Source organism: Thalia democratica, unplaced genomic scaffold (assembly GCF_965202585.1).
Source record: "Thalia democratica unplaced genomic scaffold, ktThaDemo2.hap1.1 HAP1_SCAFFOLD_1033, whole genome shotgun sequence".
Classification (NCBI taxonomy): Eukaryota; Metazoa; Chordata; class Thaliacea; order Salpida; family Salpidae; genus Thalia; species Thalia democratica.
The window spans coordinates 19,718-38,136 of NW_028139962.1; the positions used below are offsets into that span (position 1 = coordinate 19,718).

Consider the following 18,419-nt stretch of genomic DNA (forward strand, 5'->3'; position numbering starts at 1 on the left):
TCAGTTTACAAAATATAACTCAAATAAATGTAAAAATAAATCATACTACTGGTTTATGTTTATTCAAGTTATATTTTATTTGTTTTTTTATGAACTTAAAACTACAAAAACTATCCATAATATTTATATAAGATCTAGACAGTATTTTATTTTTCATTTAATTTCAGCAACTTAATTGCAGCTACATCTCAATACTACCCATAATTTGAATGAAATCACATCAAATTATGGGCATAATTGATTGAAGCAATTCTACACATAAAATAGTGCCCATAAAGTAGTACACATAAGGTCGAACCTCTACTCTATAAGTTTACTAAATACAAATTACGTATATACAACTATAAATCAAACAATTTTAGATTTAAATCAAACAGTTTATGTGTGTTCAAGTTTAATTTATAAATTTTGTTTATAAAATCTTAAATAAAAAAAAAAACCAAAATTACTTATTATATGACTAGCCATTAATTCTGTTAGTATAAAAACAATAAATTACATAAATATACATATAAATCAAACAATTCGTTTAAGTGTATTCAAGTTTTTTTTTTCTTTATTAAAAATTACTTTAAAAATCTATCCATAATCTTTTATAAGTCTAGCCACTACTTCTGTCAGTTTAAAAAATATAACTCAAATAAATGTAAAAATAAATCATACTATTGGTTTATGTTTATTCAAGTTATATTTTATTTGTTTGTTTATAAACTTAAAACTACAAAAACTATCCATAATATTTATATAAGGCCTGGACAGGAATTTATTTTTCATTTAATTGCAGCAACTTAATTGCAGCAACATCTAAATACTACACAAAATTTAGATGACATCACATCAAAAATTGAATGCAGCAATTCTACACATAAAATAGTGCCCATAAAATAGTACACATAAAAAGTCCTACCGAAATATCTACACGTTTTTTTATTTTTGCAGAATTTTAAATGTTTTTGAGATATGGATGAAAAAAGCTTACAAATAAAGTTATTTATAGTAGTTTTTGAATTTTTGTAGTTAAATAAAAACTTCGAAAAAAAAAGGTCTGTAAATATTGATAAGACCAACAAACGTTTTTTTTTTTTTCAAAAGTACAAAACATTTTTTCATTTTTTTAAGATATAATCTCTTAGTTATTTTTAAAAGAATTTTTAATTGTCATGTAGCCAGAATTTTGCTTAAAGAGAAGTTTTAGTGAAGTAAAAGTTCACGTAGTCCCATCACTGGAGGCGCTTATGAAAATAAGATCTTGGGGTGCACAAATTTTTTTTTTTGCATTTTAGTGTACACAGATTTTGATCAGGCTGCCGACCACTTTTATATACTATAAACTTCTTAAAACTATTACTGCAAAATAGTAACATACCTAGTTCTAAAGTATTTTTCATCTGTTTAATACTTGTTATCAAGTTGTGACATTGTTTTTTCCTAAGCTCCAATTTTTTTGCAAGGTTGCATTCTTCTTCACCTAAAGACTTCAATTCGTTCTTCAAATATTCAATTTGTCTATAAAAATATTATTCAGTAATATATTATTTAATAATTTTTTATAAATTATTTTTTACATCTACTATTGAATTTTTCTTTTAATTATTTTTCTTACCACAATATCTAATACAAATTTTATCTTAAATATAATAAAATATTTTACTAATTTTATTATGTTTAACTTTTGTTGGAAGTTTTCATACATTTTGTATATAAAACAATTCACTGTAAGGATAGATGAGGTATTACTAGTTCTAAAAAAGGTTTTCTATAATAATAAATTTGTTATTATTTTCTTATTATAAAAAACTCGTAATTTAGACCGTATATCTCTCAAACATATTAAAAAAAAATTTTAATATAAATAACCTAAATTAAAGCCATAGGAGGTAAAGACTTTTTTTACATGTTGATGTTACTTTAAAGATCTTTAAGTAACAGTTGCATTTTACCGTTTTGTCAAACTCAAATTTATTTTTAAGATACGAGAGTATAAAGTCAGAGAGCTCAATAAGTTCCTTATAAAATGATCAAAGTAAAATAGCAAAAAAAAACAATTTCATTAAAAATAAAAGGTATGGATTGTGGTACACTCAATTTATTGGTACTACTCATCAAAATTTATTTCTACCTTATTTATTTACTAGGTGCTATTTTTAATTGAGTAACCTATCTATTATAAAAAAGAAATACAGAACACTTTTATAACAATACTGTTTCAAAAATATAAGATACTTTTATAAATAACTTGGAATAAAAAAAAATTATTAACAATTTAAGTGAAAAATGTATTAAAACTAAAAATAATGTGAGCTATAAAACATTTAAAGAACTCTAAAACACTTAAGTATCGTTAATTTAAATAATAAACATACAAAAATAAATAACATGCAGCTCTAAAAAATGTATAATAATAACTATTAGCAATAACCTCAATACAAGCTCTATATCTAATAATAATAATCAAGTCTATACCTTCGTAATATTTTTGTGCAATTACACGCTTCATTGATTGAGCTCATTTTGTAAACCTCAACATTCAATATTCAAACAATTAACATTAAAACGATGGAAGAGAATAAGAAAGTTGCATTAAGTTACAAAAATCTATCTTCCCCTACAGTTTTTAAGCAATAATTCTGAAACTTTTCAGTTTAATCTTAACTAAATAATAAGCAAAGCAGTTCTATCGTAGTACTTATTTTTATCTTGAGTAATATTTTGTTATTCATAAAAGAAAATTGATTTTTTTTATCATAAAATTCTAAATTTTTTTTTAGTTACAATACAATATTTTCTTTTAATGCAAGGAATATTTCTGGTGATTTGATGTTAATTGATCAAAAATTAAGAAGATAGGTTTTCAGAGAAGAAAATTGGCAAAGATAAAATTTTCTTCCAAAAGTTTGTATCGGAAACTTTTGACAAAACTGGACGATATCTCAGAATTTAATTAATATTTTTCTATTTTGTGAAAAGTATCTTAAAGTATAAAGCTTTAGCTTTAATATAAGGTCGTATGTTAATTTTTGTAAAACAAAATGTTGGGCCCCAATTTATTTACTAAAAGATTTGATGTATTATTGAAAAAATATTAAAAAATATAATATTCCAGACTGTGACAAACATAATCAAAAAAATAATTACAATTTCATACTCTTGGCAATAAATAGTTTAAAATTAAATGCTTTCCTATAACTATATTTACATGATGACAAAAAATTTGCAAAACAGCAATAATTAAAATTTTACAATATATTCTTAAATGAGAAAAAGCTAAATATAAATTTAAAAGATTTTTATAGATATCTTTTAAAAAACTTTCTATTTTGTCTAATTTATCATTGAAATTATAGGCTAGTTTCTAATTATTAAAAACAACAAATAAAAAATGATTTACAATTAAATGTAAAGCAAAAGTAAGTTTAAATAAAACAACAAAAAGTATAGGCTTTATTCTACAAAAACAGTTTACAAAAAAAAATTACTGTGCGGTATAAAAATAGTAGGTATTTTTTTTTTAAGTTGTATGCTGATGAATCCTTAAAAATTACAAAAATTGTATATAATTCTGTTCAAGTTTAACGATTGTAAAAGTTATAAAAAAGTAATTAAAATATTTTAAACAAGTAAATTTTTAAACTAAACTTATGAAATATATGAAATTAAACTTTAAAGAAGAAGTTTTAAAAAAGTTTTAGAAACTAAATGACATTTTGTCAATAAATAATCTTTTAATAAAAAACTACTAAAATAAAAAAAATATTTACTCTTTAATGTGTATTTTATCAGTACATGAAAAAAAAAAAATTCAATTCTCAAAATAACTAATTACTCTAAATATATAAACCATTGATAACGCTATTTTGTATTTTTATATAATGTTAGTTTTTTAGAATTTCTAGAACTATCAGTTTAAAGACAAACTTTTTTAAAGTCTATGTATAAAAGTATAAGAAAAAGTAAAATACAAACTTGAATGTAGTAAGTCTATCTGGTTGCTTTAAAGCAAATGAAGCTTGCAAATCGTATGCTTCTCTGTTAGCTCTCACTTTTTTTGCTTTTTCTAGATCTTGCTTGTACTCATCTATTTCTTTGCCAGCTTCAACAACTAGTAAGTCTATCTCCTCCTGATGTCATGAGCATAAAAAAAAACTTATTTACTAATTATATTTGTATTGTATAGTATTATTTGTTATATATATATATATATATATATATATATATAAATATTTAAGTTCGAATAACTAAAGAACTTGTCAAATAAGAAGTTAAGAATAAGTTTTTTCGGTTATCTTACATACTACAAATAATAAAGCTCTATAAAATAAAAGCTATTTAAGCTTAGATCTTAAGACAAAAATAGGCTTATTAGATATGAAATAAATCATAAAAAACTTTAAAAACTAAAAATGTTCAGGTCTGCCTTTATTGAAAATATAATAAATAAGAACATTTAAAATTGGGGTACACTATAAGCTTATTTAGTCTTTTTAATTAATAGATAAACAAACGCTGATTATTTTTAAATCAGCAATCGCTCTGATAACCTTTAATACAGTTAAGTTTTTATCTTATTTGTTTTTAGGATCTCTGACTAAAACCTTAAGTTACTAAAGTTACCACTTTTAAAAATAAATATTTGAAACTTCTTCAAATATTTTATAAATTTTACTAGTTTAAATTAGTATACTTCACAATGTAAGGGAGTTCATACAACTTTACAATAAAATTTGAAAGAAATTGTTGTGTTATTTCTTTAGTTTAAAAGTCAGACAGTAGTTACTAAAATAAAAGACAGTGCTACTTTTTGTCTAAATTCAAAGTAATAATTATCTAATGATGACAATTACATAAGTTGACAATTTTAGTTTGTAACAAGAAGCAATGTCTACGCAAAATTTGTTGAGAAATTTATTTTTAAGTTGTTGAAGTAATAACTTAGCCCAGCGATTCTTAACCAGGGGTAAATTTTCTTTATTACAAGATATTACGTAATTTAGTATTTATTAATCGTATTTCAATCTTTAAGTTAGTATTTACCTGCAATTTTTTTAAAGTTAAATAAATTATTAAAATTTTACAATTTTTTGTATTTAACAAGCTTCAAAAAATCTAGTTTTTTCCTCAAAATTAAACGCTATTTTGGACATAGAGGATAAATTTGGTAATAACCTTCCAATAAAACAAGAAAAAAAGGTTAAGATTCGCTGGTTTAGCCTAACTTAAAAATATAAATTAAAAAAAAAAGGTTTAGAAAAAATATTAACATATCAAGTTGTTTTATAATTAAATAATTTTTTATCTTAAAAACTTGATTTAATTTTACATGTTTCAAAAACATCAAAGACTACATTCAAAATCCAAATAGTATTTAAAGAAATAATAAATTTGACAAGAAATTTCAAAAATAGAACTTATTTCACCCTTTTTACAGTGCAACTTCAATTTTAAGGCATTTATAAAAGTTTAAAATTTTTAACTATCTTATAAAGCACTGCTGTGAAATTTTAATTTCTTTAAGTAAGTTTTATGGTTTCTTACAGGGTTGCCACTCATTAAAAAAATTTTTTTTAGGTTTTTCAAATTTCTTCCAGGTTTTTAAAAGTACACATTTTTGGGTCTATTTTTAGTTTAAAGTTAAATTTAAGGTAAGAAACTGTGTTAAATAGTATAAAAAGATTGAAAAGATACTGTACAGCTACTTAAAATGTGTTTTTTAAGTAAAAAAATTTTTGGTAATCACAAATTTTTTTTATCTATATGATAAATTTTTTGGGTCAAACCAAAATTTTACTACTGAACATGTTAAAATTCTTAAAAATTTTAGGTTGTTCCAGGTTTTTTTCAAAATTTCTTAAATTCCAGGTTTTTTTACCTAAATTGTTATATTCCAGGTTTTTCCAGGATTCCAGGTAAAGTGGCAACCCTGTTTCTAATTCAGTACTTTTTTATTTTTTACCAACAAGTTCATTTAATCCCTTTACACATAAGTTTTAAAATCTAAATAAAAGTATTTTATTTAGAAGATATCTATTAAAAACTGAACTAAACTGTATGTCTGAACTAAAATTTTAACACATTATGCTATAACTAAAAGTTTAAAAAATTGTCATTGTTTTTGAGGTACAACATATTATTCAAGGAACTATGCTAATCTCAGGGTTACCAAAAATTTAAAACAAAATTTTCAGGTTTTTAAAAGTACGTAGTTTTTGTCCATTTTTAGTAAAAAAATAAATTATCTCTAAAAAACAGTGTTAAATTAAGAAAAAAAAATCGAAGAGATACTGTATTGCTACTTTAAATGTGTTTCACAATAAATAAATAAAATTGTAAATAATAACAAAAAAACTGTATATGAATAAAAACTATCTAATTCTTATCTAATCTAAATTAGTTACTTTTTATATAAAATTGTTTAAAAACCTAGAACTTTCAAGTTTGTTTAAATGATTTTTGTTCAAAATTTCAAGTTTTCTGCCTAAATAGTCTATTCAAAATTTATTGGCAACCCTATAAACTTTAAAAACTGTTTTTATTTATTCTCTTTAAAGTATAAACTACTTTTAATTTGTGATAAAGTTTCGTTTGTTCCACATTCATCTTACAAACAAGTGAAGACTTTTTCATGGAACACTCACTTTGTGCAAGATAATACATCATCTTTTGATGGAACTGTCTGATAAAACAATTTACATATAAAATATTTGCAATATAGTTGAAGTAAACTTAACATACAAGTATTACTATTATACAGGGATGCCAAATGTTTTTGGCAAATTTTTTCCAAGTTTTTTAAATTTCTTCCAGGTTTTTAAAACTATACATTTTAGGGTCTACTTTTAGTTAAAAAAACTATGTTAAATAGTATAAAGCAGTGATTCTTTAATATGGATAATTTTACACCTAAAGTAAATGTTCTTGTTTTAGGGGGTAAATTTTGTTCCAAAGAAATTGCTGCACAAATAACTTTTTTTAAAGTGTTAACAAAATGAGATTGCAATTGAATTTGGTTTTTGTAGACTCAATTATCCTAAAACTTTAAAATTAAATCAGTAGCATTGTTTATTGTGCAAATTTCTGAGTTTTTGTAGAATTTGTCAAAAACAAAAACTTAATGTAGTCAGTAGAAACAACATTAAATTATGCAAACTTTTGTAAGATAAAATTGTATGATCTTTATTTTTGAGTTTCGAAAATAAGTGGCCCACAAATTTGCTCATATAAAGTTATTTAACAAAATGAATACTACATATTTTATTTGATAATTGCATTTAATTAAGTAATAGTGTGCATGGTTGCCACTGATCAAGCTGAGAAAAATTTCCTGACTTTTCCTGACTTTTTACTAAAGTTTTCCTGACTTTTCTAAATCTTAAATTAAACTAATTTTAAATACATAATCTAACACTTGAAACTATATAAAGCTGTTCAATATGTTAATAGAAAATTTTTGCAGTTTTATAAAGGATATTTTACTAATTTATACCAGATGAAAGCATTTGAAATAAAACTAAACATTTTTGTAAACTTCTGGGAAAATTTTGGAATTTTTTTCTGACTATAAAGGACTTTTTATTAATTTTTACCATTTGAAGGCTTTGGAAAACAAGGAATTTTGTAAATTTAAACTGATAAAATCTGATTTTTTTTTTAATTTTATCAAATTTCCTGACTTTTTTTCAAAACCCCTAATTTTTTCCTGACTTTTGTCAATTTTTTTAATTTTCCTGACTTTTCCTGACCGAGTGGCAACCCTGAGTGTGTTTTAAACACATATAAGTAAAAGAAATGTGAAAAACAAGCAACCAGTAAAAAAAAATATTTAAAAAAAAGTGTGGCTAAATAAGTAAAATATTGAGTATTAAACATTTTGTCTATAATATCAAAAACTTTGACATTCAGAACTTTTAAAACTGTTTAGGAATGTTTGCTGATAATTTTAGGTAGCTAGCTTAAAAAATCTAAGAGGGTATAAATTTTTAGTGTATCTTAAAATTTTTAAGTTTTAGATTTCTAATTTACAAAAGTTGCTGTTCATATAATTATTTTTATTATATTGTTTTCAGTAATATTTTTATTTAAACTTGAAAACATTCAATGTATGGATTTCACATCAAAACAAAGTCCAAGGTTTCCACAGCTATAAGAAACTCAAGATTTTTTTTTCAAAAAACCACATAAAGGTTATATAAGAAGTAAAATACTTTTTACATGTTGATCTTTTAATTAATTTAACTTGCAGTTACTTTTTCCGTTTTGTTAATTTTAAATTAGTTTTTGAAATATTAGGGTTAGAGTTCAATAGGTTCCTTATAGAAAGACCAAAGTAAAAAGTACAAATTAAATACAGTTAAAACAATAAAGTAAAAACAAAATTAATAAAATAAAAATCAACCCTTGCAAAAGTGACCCTTTGTGCATATTTGACTCATACCCATCAAGTATGTTTGGGGTAAATTTGGTAATTACAATTCATAAAAAGGTAAAATATGAATAAAAGATTAAGAACCCCTGATACAAATACTTTGAAAACATATCTTAAATCTTCTTCAAATAAAAAAAAAATTGATGATGGCAAAAAAATTTATCGATACAATAGATTTTTTGTGTCAAATCAAAAAATAGCTACTTAACATGTAAAGATTTTTCCAGGTTTTTTAGTAACTTTTGTTTAAAATTCCAGGTTTTTTTTTAAATTTCTCAAATAAACTAGTTGGAGCTAGGAGTAACCTAATATTTGTAGACTTCAGGTTTTTCCAGATTTTTTTAGCTAAATTGTCATATTGAAATTCCAGGTTTTTTGACAACCTTGTATTATTGTTTTTAATAAATAAAACAAGAAAAGCACAAAAACCTTAGTGAATATAAACTAGCCTAAGTTGAATAAAAAAATTGCATCTCCAGCACAATTTACTTTTCCCTTATTTTGTGGTATTTCTCTTAATCACAAATAGAATGATTTGTAATATACCATATGTGCCATAGATTTTTTAAATTTTTTCCTGGTTTTCTGAACTTCTTCAAGGTTGTAAAACTTTTAAGCTATTTCAAACTACAAGTTTTCTTTGGTCTATTTTAAGTAAAAAAATTAATTCAAGGTAAAAAACTGTCTTAAATAAAATAAAAATACTAAAAATGTATTGTAGAGCTTTTTTAAATGTGTTTTATAGTAGACTTAACTATAAATGATTAAAAAAATTATTCTATATAATAGATTTTCTGTATCTAATTATAATTTCATAGTTTACATGTGGTAAAAATTACTTATATTTCAGGTTTTTCCAGGATTAAATATTTTATGGCGACCCTTTTTTTACAGACATGGTTAAACATATTTGTGACAAGAATCAATTGAAATTGATAATTAAATTAATATATTTTTGATAAAACATAACATACTAATATATATTTGTACTTATGAATAGCTTTTCAATATAATAAATGATTTATTTTTTAACTATGTTTTAAAGACAAATTATATATACTTTTATCACAAACTATAAAATTTAAGATGTATAACTTTATATACCATTACAAAAGATTTTCTTTTTGATTAAAAAAGTGAAAACACAAAATTTAAATTTGAAAAAATTAGTTGAAAGTTTTAAAGACATTAAGTTGCTGTATGTATTTGTGATTAAAAAGATTTGATTGTCAACTTTATATAACAGTATAACTGTTAAAATACACATGCTCTTTAATTTCATAAGGAATTTAACTGCTAAACAAATGATAAAATCAAGCTAGGGTCTTTAATTGTAGATTTTAGCAACTTAAAGCTCATTTATTTTGGCATAAAATTACTATAAGTATATTGATCACTAAAACAGGGTTGCTACTATTTGAGTCAAAATAACTGTCTTGAGTGACCAAAAGCTGACCTGAGTGACCTTAGAGATCCTGAATTTTTACAAGACCTTAAAAAAATTGAAAACTTTAAAAATTCAATAAAATTAAAGTTCTTCAACAAAATTGGTTATAAAATAACAATATAAAGAAATTATGTATATTCAATGTAGTTCAAAATCCAGAAAAAAACTGACCTGATATTTTTAGAGATCTTAAAACTACCCTGAACTAGCCTCAGTTTGAAAAAAAAAACAAATTCAAAACATCTTGAGTTATATACTGATGTTCTAAAACATTTCAAAACATCTTAAGTTGTCCTGAGTGTGAGGAAACTCTGATAAAAGTTAAAATAATGATTGCTTAAGTGCTTATACCACAAGTGAAAAGTTATGAGCTTATACAAATATCTGTGCTTCAATACTATAAAATTTACAAGTACAGTTACCTCTTGTTAATCTCTACGCACATTGTGTCCACAGCAAAAGTGCAGCTAAACAAGAGAACATAACTAAACAAGAGGTAGCAAATATATCTACTTTATTGTCTGTTTTCTTTTAATTAATTAATTACATTTAATTACATACAGTTAGGGAAATTTCCCACTTTTTTTGTTTACAATGATAGCTTTCAATCTAATTGTACATACACTTTAGATATTTTATAAAAAATTTCATGTGTATAAAAAGTAATCATTATTAAAGTTTTGACTAAAAATAAAAGATCTATTGAGTTAAAATGAAACTTTATGCCATAAATAATGTAAAGAATTGAAGTTTGTACCTTGTTTGACCTAAAAGTATTAAAAGAGGCTAAGACATTCAAAATATAAAGAGCACTGCCATAGATTTGAATACACTGAGGCACAATTCAATATTTATCCAACCATTAAGGAACATAACTATACAAAGTCTAAATAAATATAGAGAGGATTTACTATCTGAAAATATATTAAATTAAGTATATTGTTAACTCAATATATACAATAATAAAGGTTTTTTTTTGCAAACTTTGAGAGTTCTAAAATGCATAACTAAACAAGTGTGTAGATTTGCAATAGATGACTAAATTATAAATATAAACTGATTAAAAACAAATTTAAATTTTTTTTAATAGATTGGTTGTCCTCACAAGATTTAATTAAAAAAACAAAGTCTAACTGGTCAGGAGATTTTAATTTGCAGTATTTGATGTACATTTTCATGAGAGCAGTCAATCTTCTATCATCACCAGAACCATCTCCATCTATCATCAACCTTCTCCTTATAACCTCTCCTAATTAAGAATTTTTTAATAACTTGTTTTCTTAAATAACTATTAACATTAAAAATTAAAAAAAAAAGTTTATCAATAAAGTTAAGTGATACAACAATTTGAAGTTAAGATCTTGTATAGGCAATTAACCTTTTTAGGTAAATGGAAACTGCTAAAATAAAAAGGCAAGGGGAAAAAGAATGTTCTTATATAGTTTTACTATGTTTTTATATGAAAACCTATAAGTCAGTTTTTCATAGTTTTTATTGATTTTTGTGATTTTGACTTATTTGTAATAAGTTTCCAATACAAAAGTAAAGAGAGCATTTTTTTATTGATTTTTTCCCTCAAAAATCAATGAAACTAACTAAAAGTCCTTCATTTTTTTAGCTAAAGACCTAAAATCAGGGTTGCCAATTTTTGAGTCAAAAAATCTGCCCTGAGTGACCAGAAACTTCCCTGAGTTAACTTAAACTTCCCTGAGTTTTTTTCAAATCCTTAATTTTTTTTTTGTCTCTGGCAATGTTTAAAACTGTTTGCATATAGATGATATTTGATCATTCTTTGGGACCTTATTGTCATCTCTCCCATGTTGATATTAATTCCTTATTTAAGCTGAACCCCTGTTCAACACTTGTCTGGCCATTGTGAAACATAAACACAGCCTTAAGGACTATCGTTAAATCGTTATACTGCTTGGGATGTCAAGTTTTTCAAAATAAAAGCTGTCTAAACTGTGATTTTCATCAACAAAATTTTCAAAACGTATTTGAGTGTTGGATGAACTTAACAAATCAATGCATTGACTAATGCTGTCATCACCCTCTTTTACCTTTAGTATCTTTGTGCTGACAAGTTGTTGGACCAACCTTGTAAAGTTTCTGACACAATGGTCTTTACCCATTCCAACTAGACATGATGGATTTAAAACAGCAGCCCTTTTTAAAAAGTTTAAACCAATAGCCATTCTTGTTTTAACTTTTTTAATTATAGCAAATATAATAAGTTTACATTCATTAATAAATGACTTGAATAAAATTTTAAAAATTTCCCTTGTTTTAGCAAATCTTGAAACAAAGTAGAAGCAGCATATACTAACTCTACTTCTTTTATATGAAAATTTTTATTTTAAAAATGCTCATTATTAAGTTTCAGTAGCTTTTTTCTATTTTAATGTGCTACCATGAAAGAAGTAGTGAAAACAAGATTCATTAACTTGTATACTAACTTCCGTATATCTTCCAAGGATGCACTTGTTTTTTCTAAATTTTTTCCAATTTCCAAATTTCTTCCAGGTTTTTAAAAGTACACACTTTTGGGTAAAAAACTGCAGGGTTCGTGCGCGAAATTTTTTTCATTTAGTCTGACTGAGAACAATTTAGCCTGACATTTTTCATTGTAAGGAAAATCCCCTATAGAAGTAATTTTTGTATTGGGGGGTCTTGATTAGTACTATTGTAGTCTCTGACTTCAACCAGCTTTATCTCAAAAGTATTTTGAGTTTTAAAGATTTGCAAAAAGCAACCTATAACTTAGTTACAACTCAATAAAGTAAGACTAAATTGTGAAAAAGGTGATTGACCCCCCCCCATGCCCTTAACATGACAAATTCAGTGATAAGTTTTAAGATAAGTGTTATATCTAATCTATTACTAGTCTAAAAATTTAATATATATTACTAAACACAACTGTTCAATTTAATTTAGCACTAAGTAAAAACACTTTAACCAGAAGATTTATAATAAAACAACGTGCATTTTTGTGTTTTAGTAAAAATTAAAATGAAATGCTTACACGAGAACTAAAATAAGTAAAAAATGTTTATTATAGTATTTTGATTTGTATTTAAAATAGATTCATCTATAAATCCTAAACTCTAAATAAATACAGTGATTGTTGATGTCATATCAGATTTAAAAAGCTTACACTTAAACTTAAAAAAAACTTTAATACTTTATTCTTGTAAAGAAAAATGAACTATACCTAAAATTTGTACTCCCACAAAACTTAGTACTTAAATCTTAAAGCTAAGATTTAGTGTTGTTAATATCTCTAATAACTTTAAACAAACAGTAAAATATATGAGTAAACTGCTAAGAATTTTAATCTAAAAAGTATTTGGTATAAAGCCTTTAAATTAGAAACTAAAACAGTTCAACCAACTAAGCTCTGAAAAACATAGCTGATGTAAAAAAATTCAAACAAACAGCTAAGTTGTTGAACTAAACTGTATTGTTTAAACTGTATTTTTTTTATGAATTTTCATAATTATGAGGTATATAATCTACTCAAAACAAAATAGTGAAGATTTTTAAAATTTAGAGATTCAACAAAAGGTTTTAAGCATTTATTTTTACAAATACTGACTGATTTAGTCTTTAATAACTAAATCATTATTTAGAAATAAATTCACATCCAATTTAATCTTAAATAGATTTCTAATTTTTTTTAATCATTAAATTTCAAGCATTTAACTGAAAAAAACAGATATTCTCAAATTTTAAATAAAAAAACTGATTTGGCCTGATGTTTTTTAACTTTTTTCAAAAAAAACTGATTTAGCCTGACTTAGCCTGATTTAGCCTGACGCGCACAAACCCTAAAACTGTGTTAAATAGTACAAAAACATTGAAAAGATACTGTTAAGCTACTTTAAATATTTTTTTAATAATAATATTTTTTGATGATGACAAACTATTTTTATTTATATGATAGAATTTTTGAGTCAAATCAAAACTATACTTTTGAACATGTGAAAATTGTTAAAATTAAAGGTTTTTTCAGTTTTTTTTTTTGCTTAAATTGTCAAGTTCCAGGTTTTCCAGGTAAAGTGATCATCATACATAATAGGAATGCTTGGGCTGTTTTCCTGATAGCTTGTTAAATATGGAAGTAAAATTGAGGCAACAAAGCAAAAAATATTCAACTTTACAATTATTAAAACCTTATTGTTTATGGCTTACTTATAATTATAAAGTCTTTTCCTGGTGGCTGTTTGTAAGCAGGCAGTTATTTTCAAGTATTGTACTATTTTTACTACATTAGGCTAAATTAAAATAGCTCTATCAGCATCGTGCTTTGATTCTAATCATCTTGTGTCAAAAAATGATAAAGGAAAGATGGTTGAACTAGTTTTATTTACATAATCATCTCTTCTGGCTGATGTGTGGTCAAACAAGCAATGGAGATGTTTCTAAACTTTTTTGATTTTTCACGGTGTAGCTTTAATCCCAGACTGAATGCACCATGAATGGAGTGCAAGCTGCAGGACCCAGTGTTTATTGACATGTAGCCTCTCTATCAGTGTCAACTTTTTTTGCATGAGCAATGTTCACATTTGGTACATCCATTGAAACTTGGATCAAATTTATTGGGTTTAAGTCTTGAATCTTATGAGCTTTTTCAATTATTTTTTTTTACAAATATTGAAACTGGATTAAGTAATATCATTCTATATCTAAAAAAAATTACCCTAGGATTTTAGGAAGAATCAAAACTGCCCTGAGTTAAAAAATAAATCAAAATTTCCTGAGTTTTTCTATAACTTGAAAATTTGTTGAGATTCTCTGAGTGTGTGGCAAACCTGTCAAGATTTAAGGAAATATTTCTATATACATGGTTACCACTCTTTTCAAACAAAAATATATCCTGAGTGACCAAAAACTTTCCGAGTTTATTTTTTTGATTTTTTTTAAATTAATAAAAATCAAGTTCTTCAACAAAATTACTTAGAAAATAAAACAAACCATTGCAACTAAATCTTATTCAAATTCTATAAAAAAACCTGACCTAAGAATTTTAAAAATCTTAAAACTGTTCTTAATGTTTTATAAAAAAACTAAACTAACCTGAGGTTAAAAAAATCAAAATATCTGAGTTATCCTGAGCTGTCATAAAATTTTTTTAAATTTAAAAATATCCAAAGTTACCCAGAATGTGTGGCTATCCTGTATATAGTTTAGAAGATTTTGAATAAACCTATTTATAAAATATTTTTAAATAATAATTAAAAAAAAATCAATACCAAATATAAATGTTTATTTATATAGTTTTCAGAAAGAAATTAAATAAAATTAAAATCTTAAGAAGATTCATTAAAAAAAAAAAGACAAAAGAAGATTTTAGTGAAATAGTCTTTTTAAATCTTCTTTTTTTTGCTCCTGCTTTCCATTAGGACTTTATTAGGTCATTTGATTTCTTATATGTTAACAGTTACTTTTAATTTGTTGAGCAGTTATAAAAGTTTGAGAGCTTGGATAAAGTTGTAATAAAATGAAGTTGTAAAAAGAAGGTAAACACCCTTAAGTCCTTATTAGATCTTAGATGTATTGTTGAAAACTCTGTTATTACCTAGCAGGCACGTGGCTTGGTACGTTTCTGTAAATCTACAGAAATGTATACTTATATGCAAAAAAACTTGCTTTTATTTCAGCTTAAAAAGACTCTGCTTTCTTAGTTTTGCACTCCTGAGAGATAATTTTGGCATGTATGTGTTCTCTAGCGTTTTTAGTGTTGAAAGATTAAACGAATTAAATACATCAAAAATGTAACATTTAGTGTGTTAAAGCTTTTAATTTGACAAAAAAGCTGCATACAAAATTGATCCTAATGGAAGCTGTAGCTTCAAAAAATCAAAATCATACAATTTTATGTTACAAAAATTTGTATAACTTGTTGTTACTATTGACTACGCTACAGCTAAATGTTTGATTTAATGAATATAAATGTTTTTATGTTAAACTGTGATTTTTAATAATTATTTTTAATGAATGTTTTCTTGGTTTACACAAGTGGCAACACATAAAGAGTTATAGGGGGTGTGGAGAAAAATAAATTGCCTTGTATACACTTATCACTTGTACTTCAAAATTCCATTTTTAATGTATTAACATAACTGCAGAGTTTTAGATTAAATTCAATAACATTAGAGGTAGCTGTGTTCACGCTAAGACTTTATCACGCATCATTTCATATGTTTAAATTTTTGTAGATTTGTAACTTTTTTGAGCTAGCTACGTCCCTGTTACCTAGGATAATGTTGTACCAATATCAAACTGAAAAGATTATATATTTCAATTCTTTTAAACATATGTTTAGCTAAAATATTATGTGTTAAAAAATTAGATAATTAAGTTCTATTTTTATTTAAGTATGATAAACTAACAAAACTTAAATATTTAATCGCTTTTATTTGACAATATAAAGCGATTATATCAATAGAATAATTTATAATTATTACAATAAAGTCATTTAAATAATAAAGTTTATGTTAATTATATTTAATTCTTACTATGTATTTATTTTATATAGCTTGCTTATAACAAAGTATCTTTTGGATTAAACATGTTAGATTTAAAACATTGACTTTTAGCCTATAATTATGGTTAAAATAAATGATTATAATATATTTTCAGTTGATATTGGTGCAACATCATCCGTGTAATTACCAAAAATTCTAATATCATCAATTAAATAATTGAATACCAAACTAATGAATAATTATTTAAGTGGATATTTTGATAATTATTATTATAAATTACTTTATTAAGAGTTTTATTTTGCTTATTTATTTTAATAATGTTGCTTTTAATTAACTAACAACACCTTCTTTTTCGACTGCACTTTTTACCATATTATTTTTACACAACAGCTTTAATTAGGGTTATATGCACTGAATGGGCACAGATTATTTAATAGTATTTGCAGGAACTTTATCTTATTTCATATGATATTCAATTAATATTTACTACCAGGTCCAAATTTCTGCAATTTGCTTTAAAAAAAGTAAAGACATCGGTAAGGCACGCTTTTTAAGAGGTACGCACCAGGGGCGTGTCTATACATTTTTCAAATAGAGTCCAAAATATTTAATTGTTCTTAATTTGCCGCTTAAGTACGCATTTCTTAGGTATGCACTACCATTTAAGTACGCATTGTGCGTACTACGCAATATTTAGCCGAAAAACTCTGTGTTTAAAATACTTTTTACTGCTTAGAAATTAAAAAAAACATACAAATATTAATATAAAAATATTATATCTTTTTAATTTGTTTTACTGTATTAAATTTAGATAAATTAAAACTAAAAGAACCAGAAAAAACTATAACTTACAAATTCTATATCAAAATATTTGATTTTTTCTTCCAACAAAAGGTTTAAAAAACAAATGTTTTTATTCTTTAACTGTTACAGACATAACTTACTTACTTTATAAAAAATTAACCTTTTTATCAGGAAATAATATAAAAAAGTAATTGAAACTAGAATAAATTTTTATAAAGATAATTTCAATTTTGATTTAAATGTTAGTATAGATAGAGTTATAGATGAAATAAATACAATTTTTTCTTTTAAATTTTAAACTCTTTACATAGATATATCTATTTATGATAAAAATATTTTTTTCAAGTAATTTTATCAATAAAATTTGAAATTCACTAAAGAAAATGTTTAGACTTATACAATTAAATTAAAATATATTTAAATTATAATTAAAAGTTTACCTGATGGTGCAGGGATTCTTATGATAGTTTTGAAATCTCTCAGAATTGAAAATTTCCAAAAAAATCAAGAATCAACTTTGTGGCCAACGCATATACAAAATAAAATAGTAATTATATCATTAATATACTATTGTATACAATTAATAATAAATAAATAAGTAAAATAAAACTTTAGTGATTATATTGGACATTTTTAAGTAAAATTGTACTTACTAATTCAAAAACAATACTTAATCAAATTCTATATATTGCAGAAACCAAATTCTTTTTGTTTTACATAAAAAAAGAAGTTAACTGAAGTTTTACATCTAACAAATTACCTTTTTATGTTAAAGTTTAATCTAAACGAAAAACTTCATATCTATAAAGCAAAAAAAAATCATTTAGGATTTTGTTTTCTAAATTGAATAAGAGTTGTAATCTCCATTAAAACTTAAAAAAAACTTGTCTGTTTTATAAAAAATAAAAAAGAATATAAATAGTTGGACTTTCAAGTCAAAAAAGTTTTTTTTTTTGTGTCTAATCATATCAAAGCAAGACGAAACATTTAAGATATTTTTATCTAGTTTAAAAAAAATAATAAGCTCCATTACATTATAACAAAAACAAATTTAAAGCAAATAAATGTACAACAACGCGAACATCTGACTTTGAATGTCTGCGAAACATCAGCTTACTATTGTATTTAGTTTATTAAAGGTGATCACGTATCTAGAATAATACTTGAAATCGTCTAAATCAGACTTGGTAAAAAGCATAGTGTTCATTATTAAAAAATTTTTGGCACAAGGAATTAGATTTATATTTTAATTAATTTCAAA

The 18,419-nt window shown here is 24.0% G+C and overlaps 1 protein-coding gene across 1 annotated transcript in view; it reads right to left on the reverse strand.

The window, feature by feature from the left end:
* LOC145847682 (THO complex subunit 7 homolog) overlaps window positions 1-16,743 on the reverse strand; it is a 28,680-nt gene extending 11,937 nt beyond the window's left edge. The window contains exons 1-5 of the mRNA XM_082953670.1: window positions 16,699-16,743; window positions 11,001-11,115; window positions 6,556-6,670; window positions 3,964-4,118; window positions 1,367-1,506 (exon numbers count right to left, since the gene is read on the reverse strand). Coding sequence (XP_082809796.1) covers window positions 1,367-1,506; window positions 3,964-4,118; window positions 6,556-6,670; window positions 11,001-11,115; window positions 16,699-16,726 — 553 coding nt within the window. The 5' untranslated portion in view covers window positions 16,727-16,743. The remainder of the gene's footprint in view (window positions 1-1,366; window positions 1,507-3,963; window positions 4,119-6,555; window positions 6,671-11,000; window positions 11,116-16,698) is intronic.
* Window positions 16,744-18,419: the final 1,676 nt, after the last annotated feature.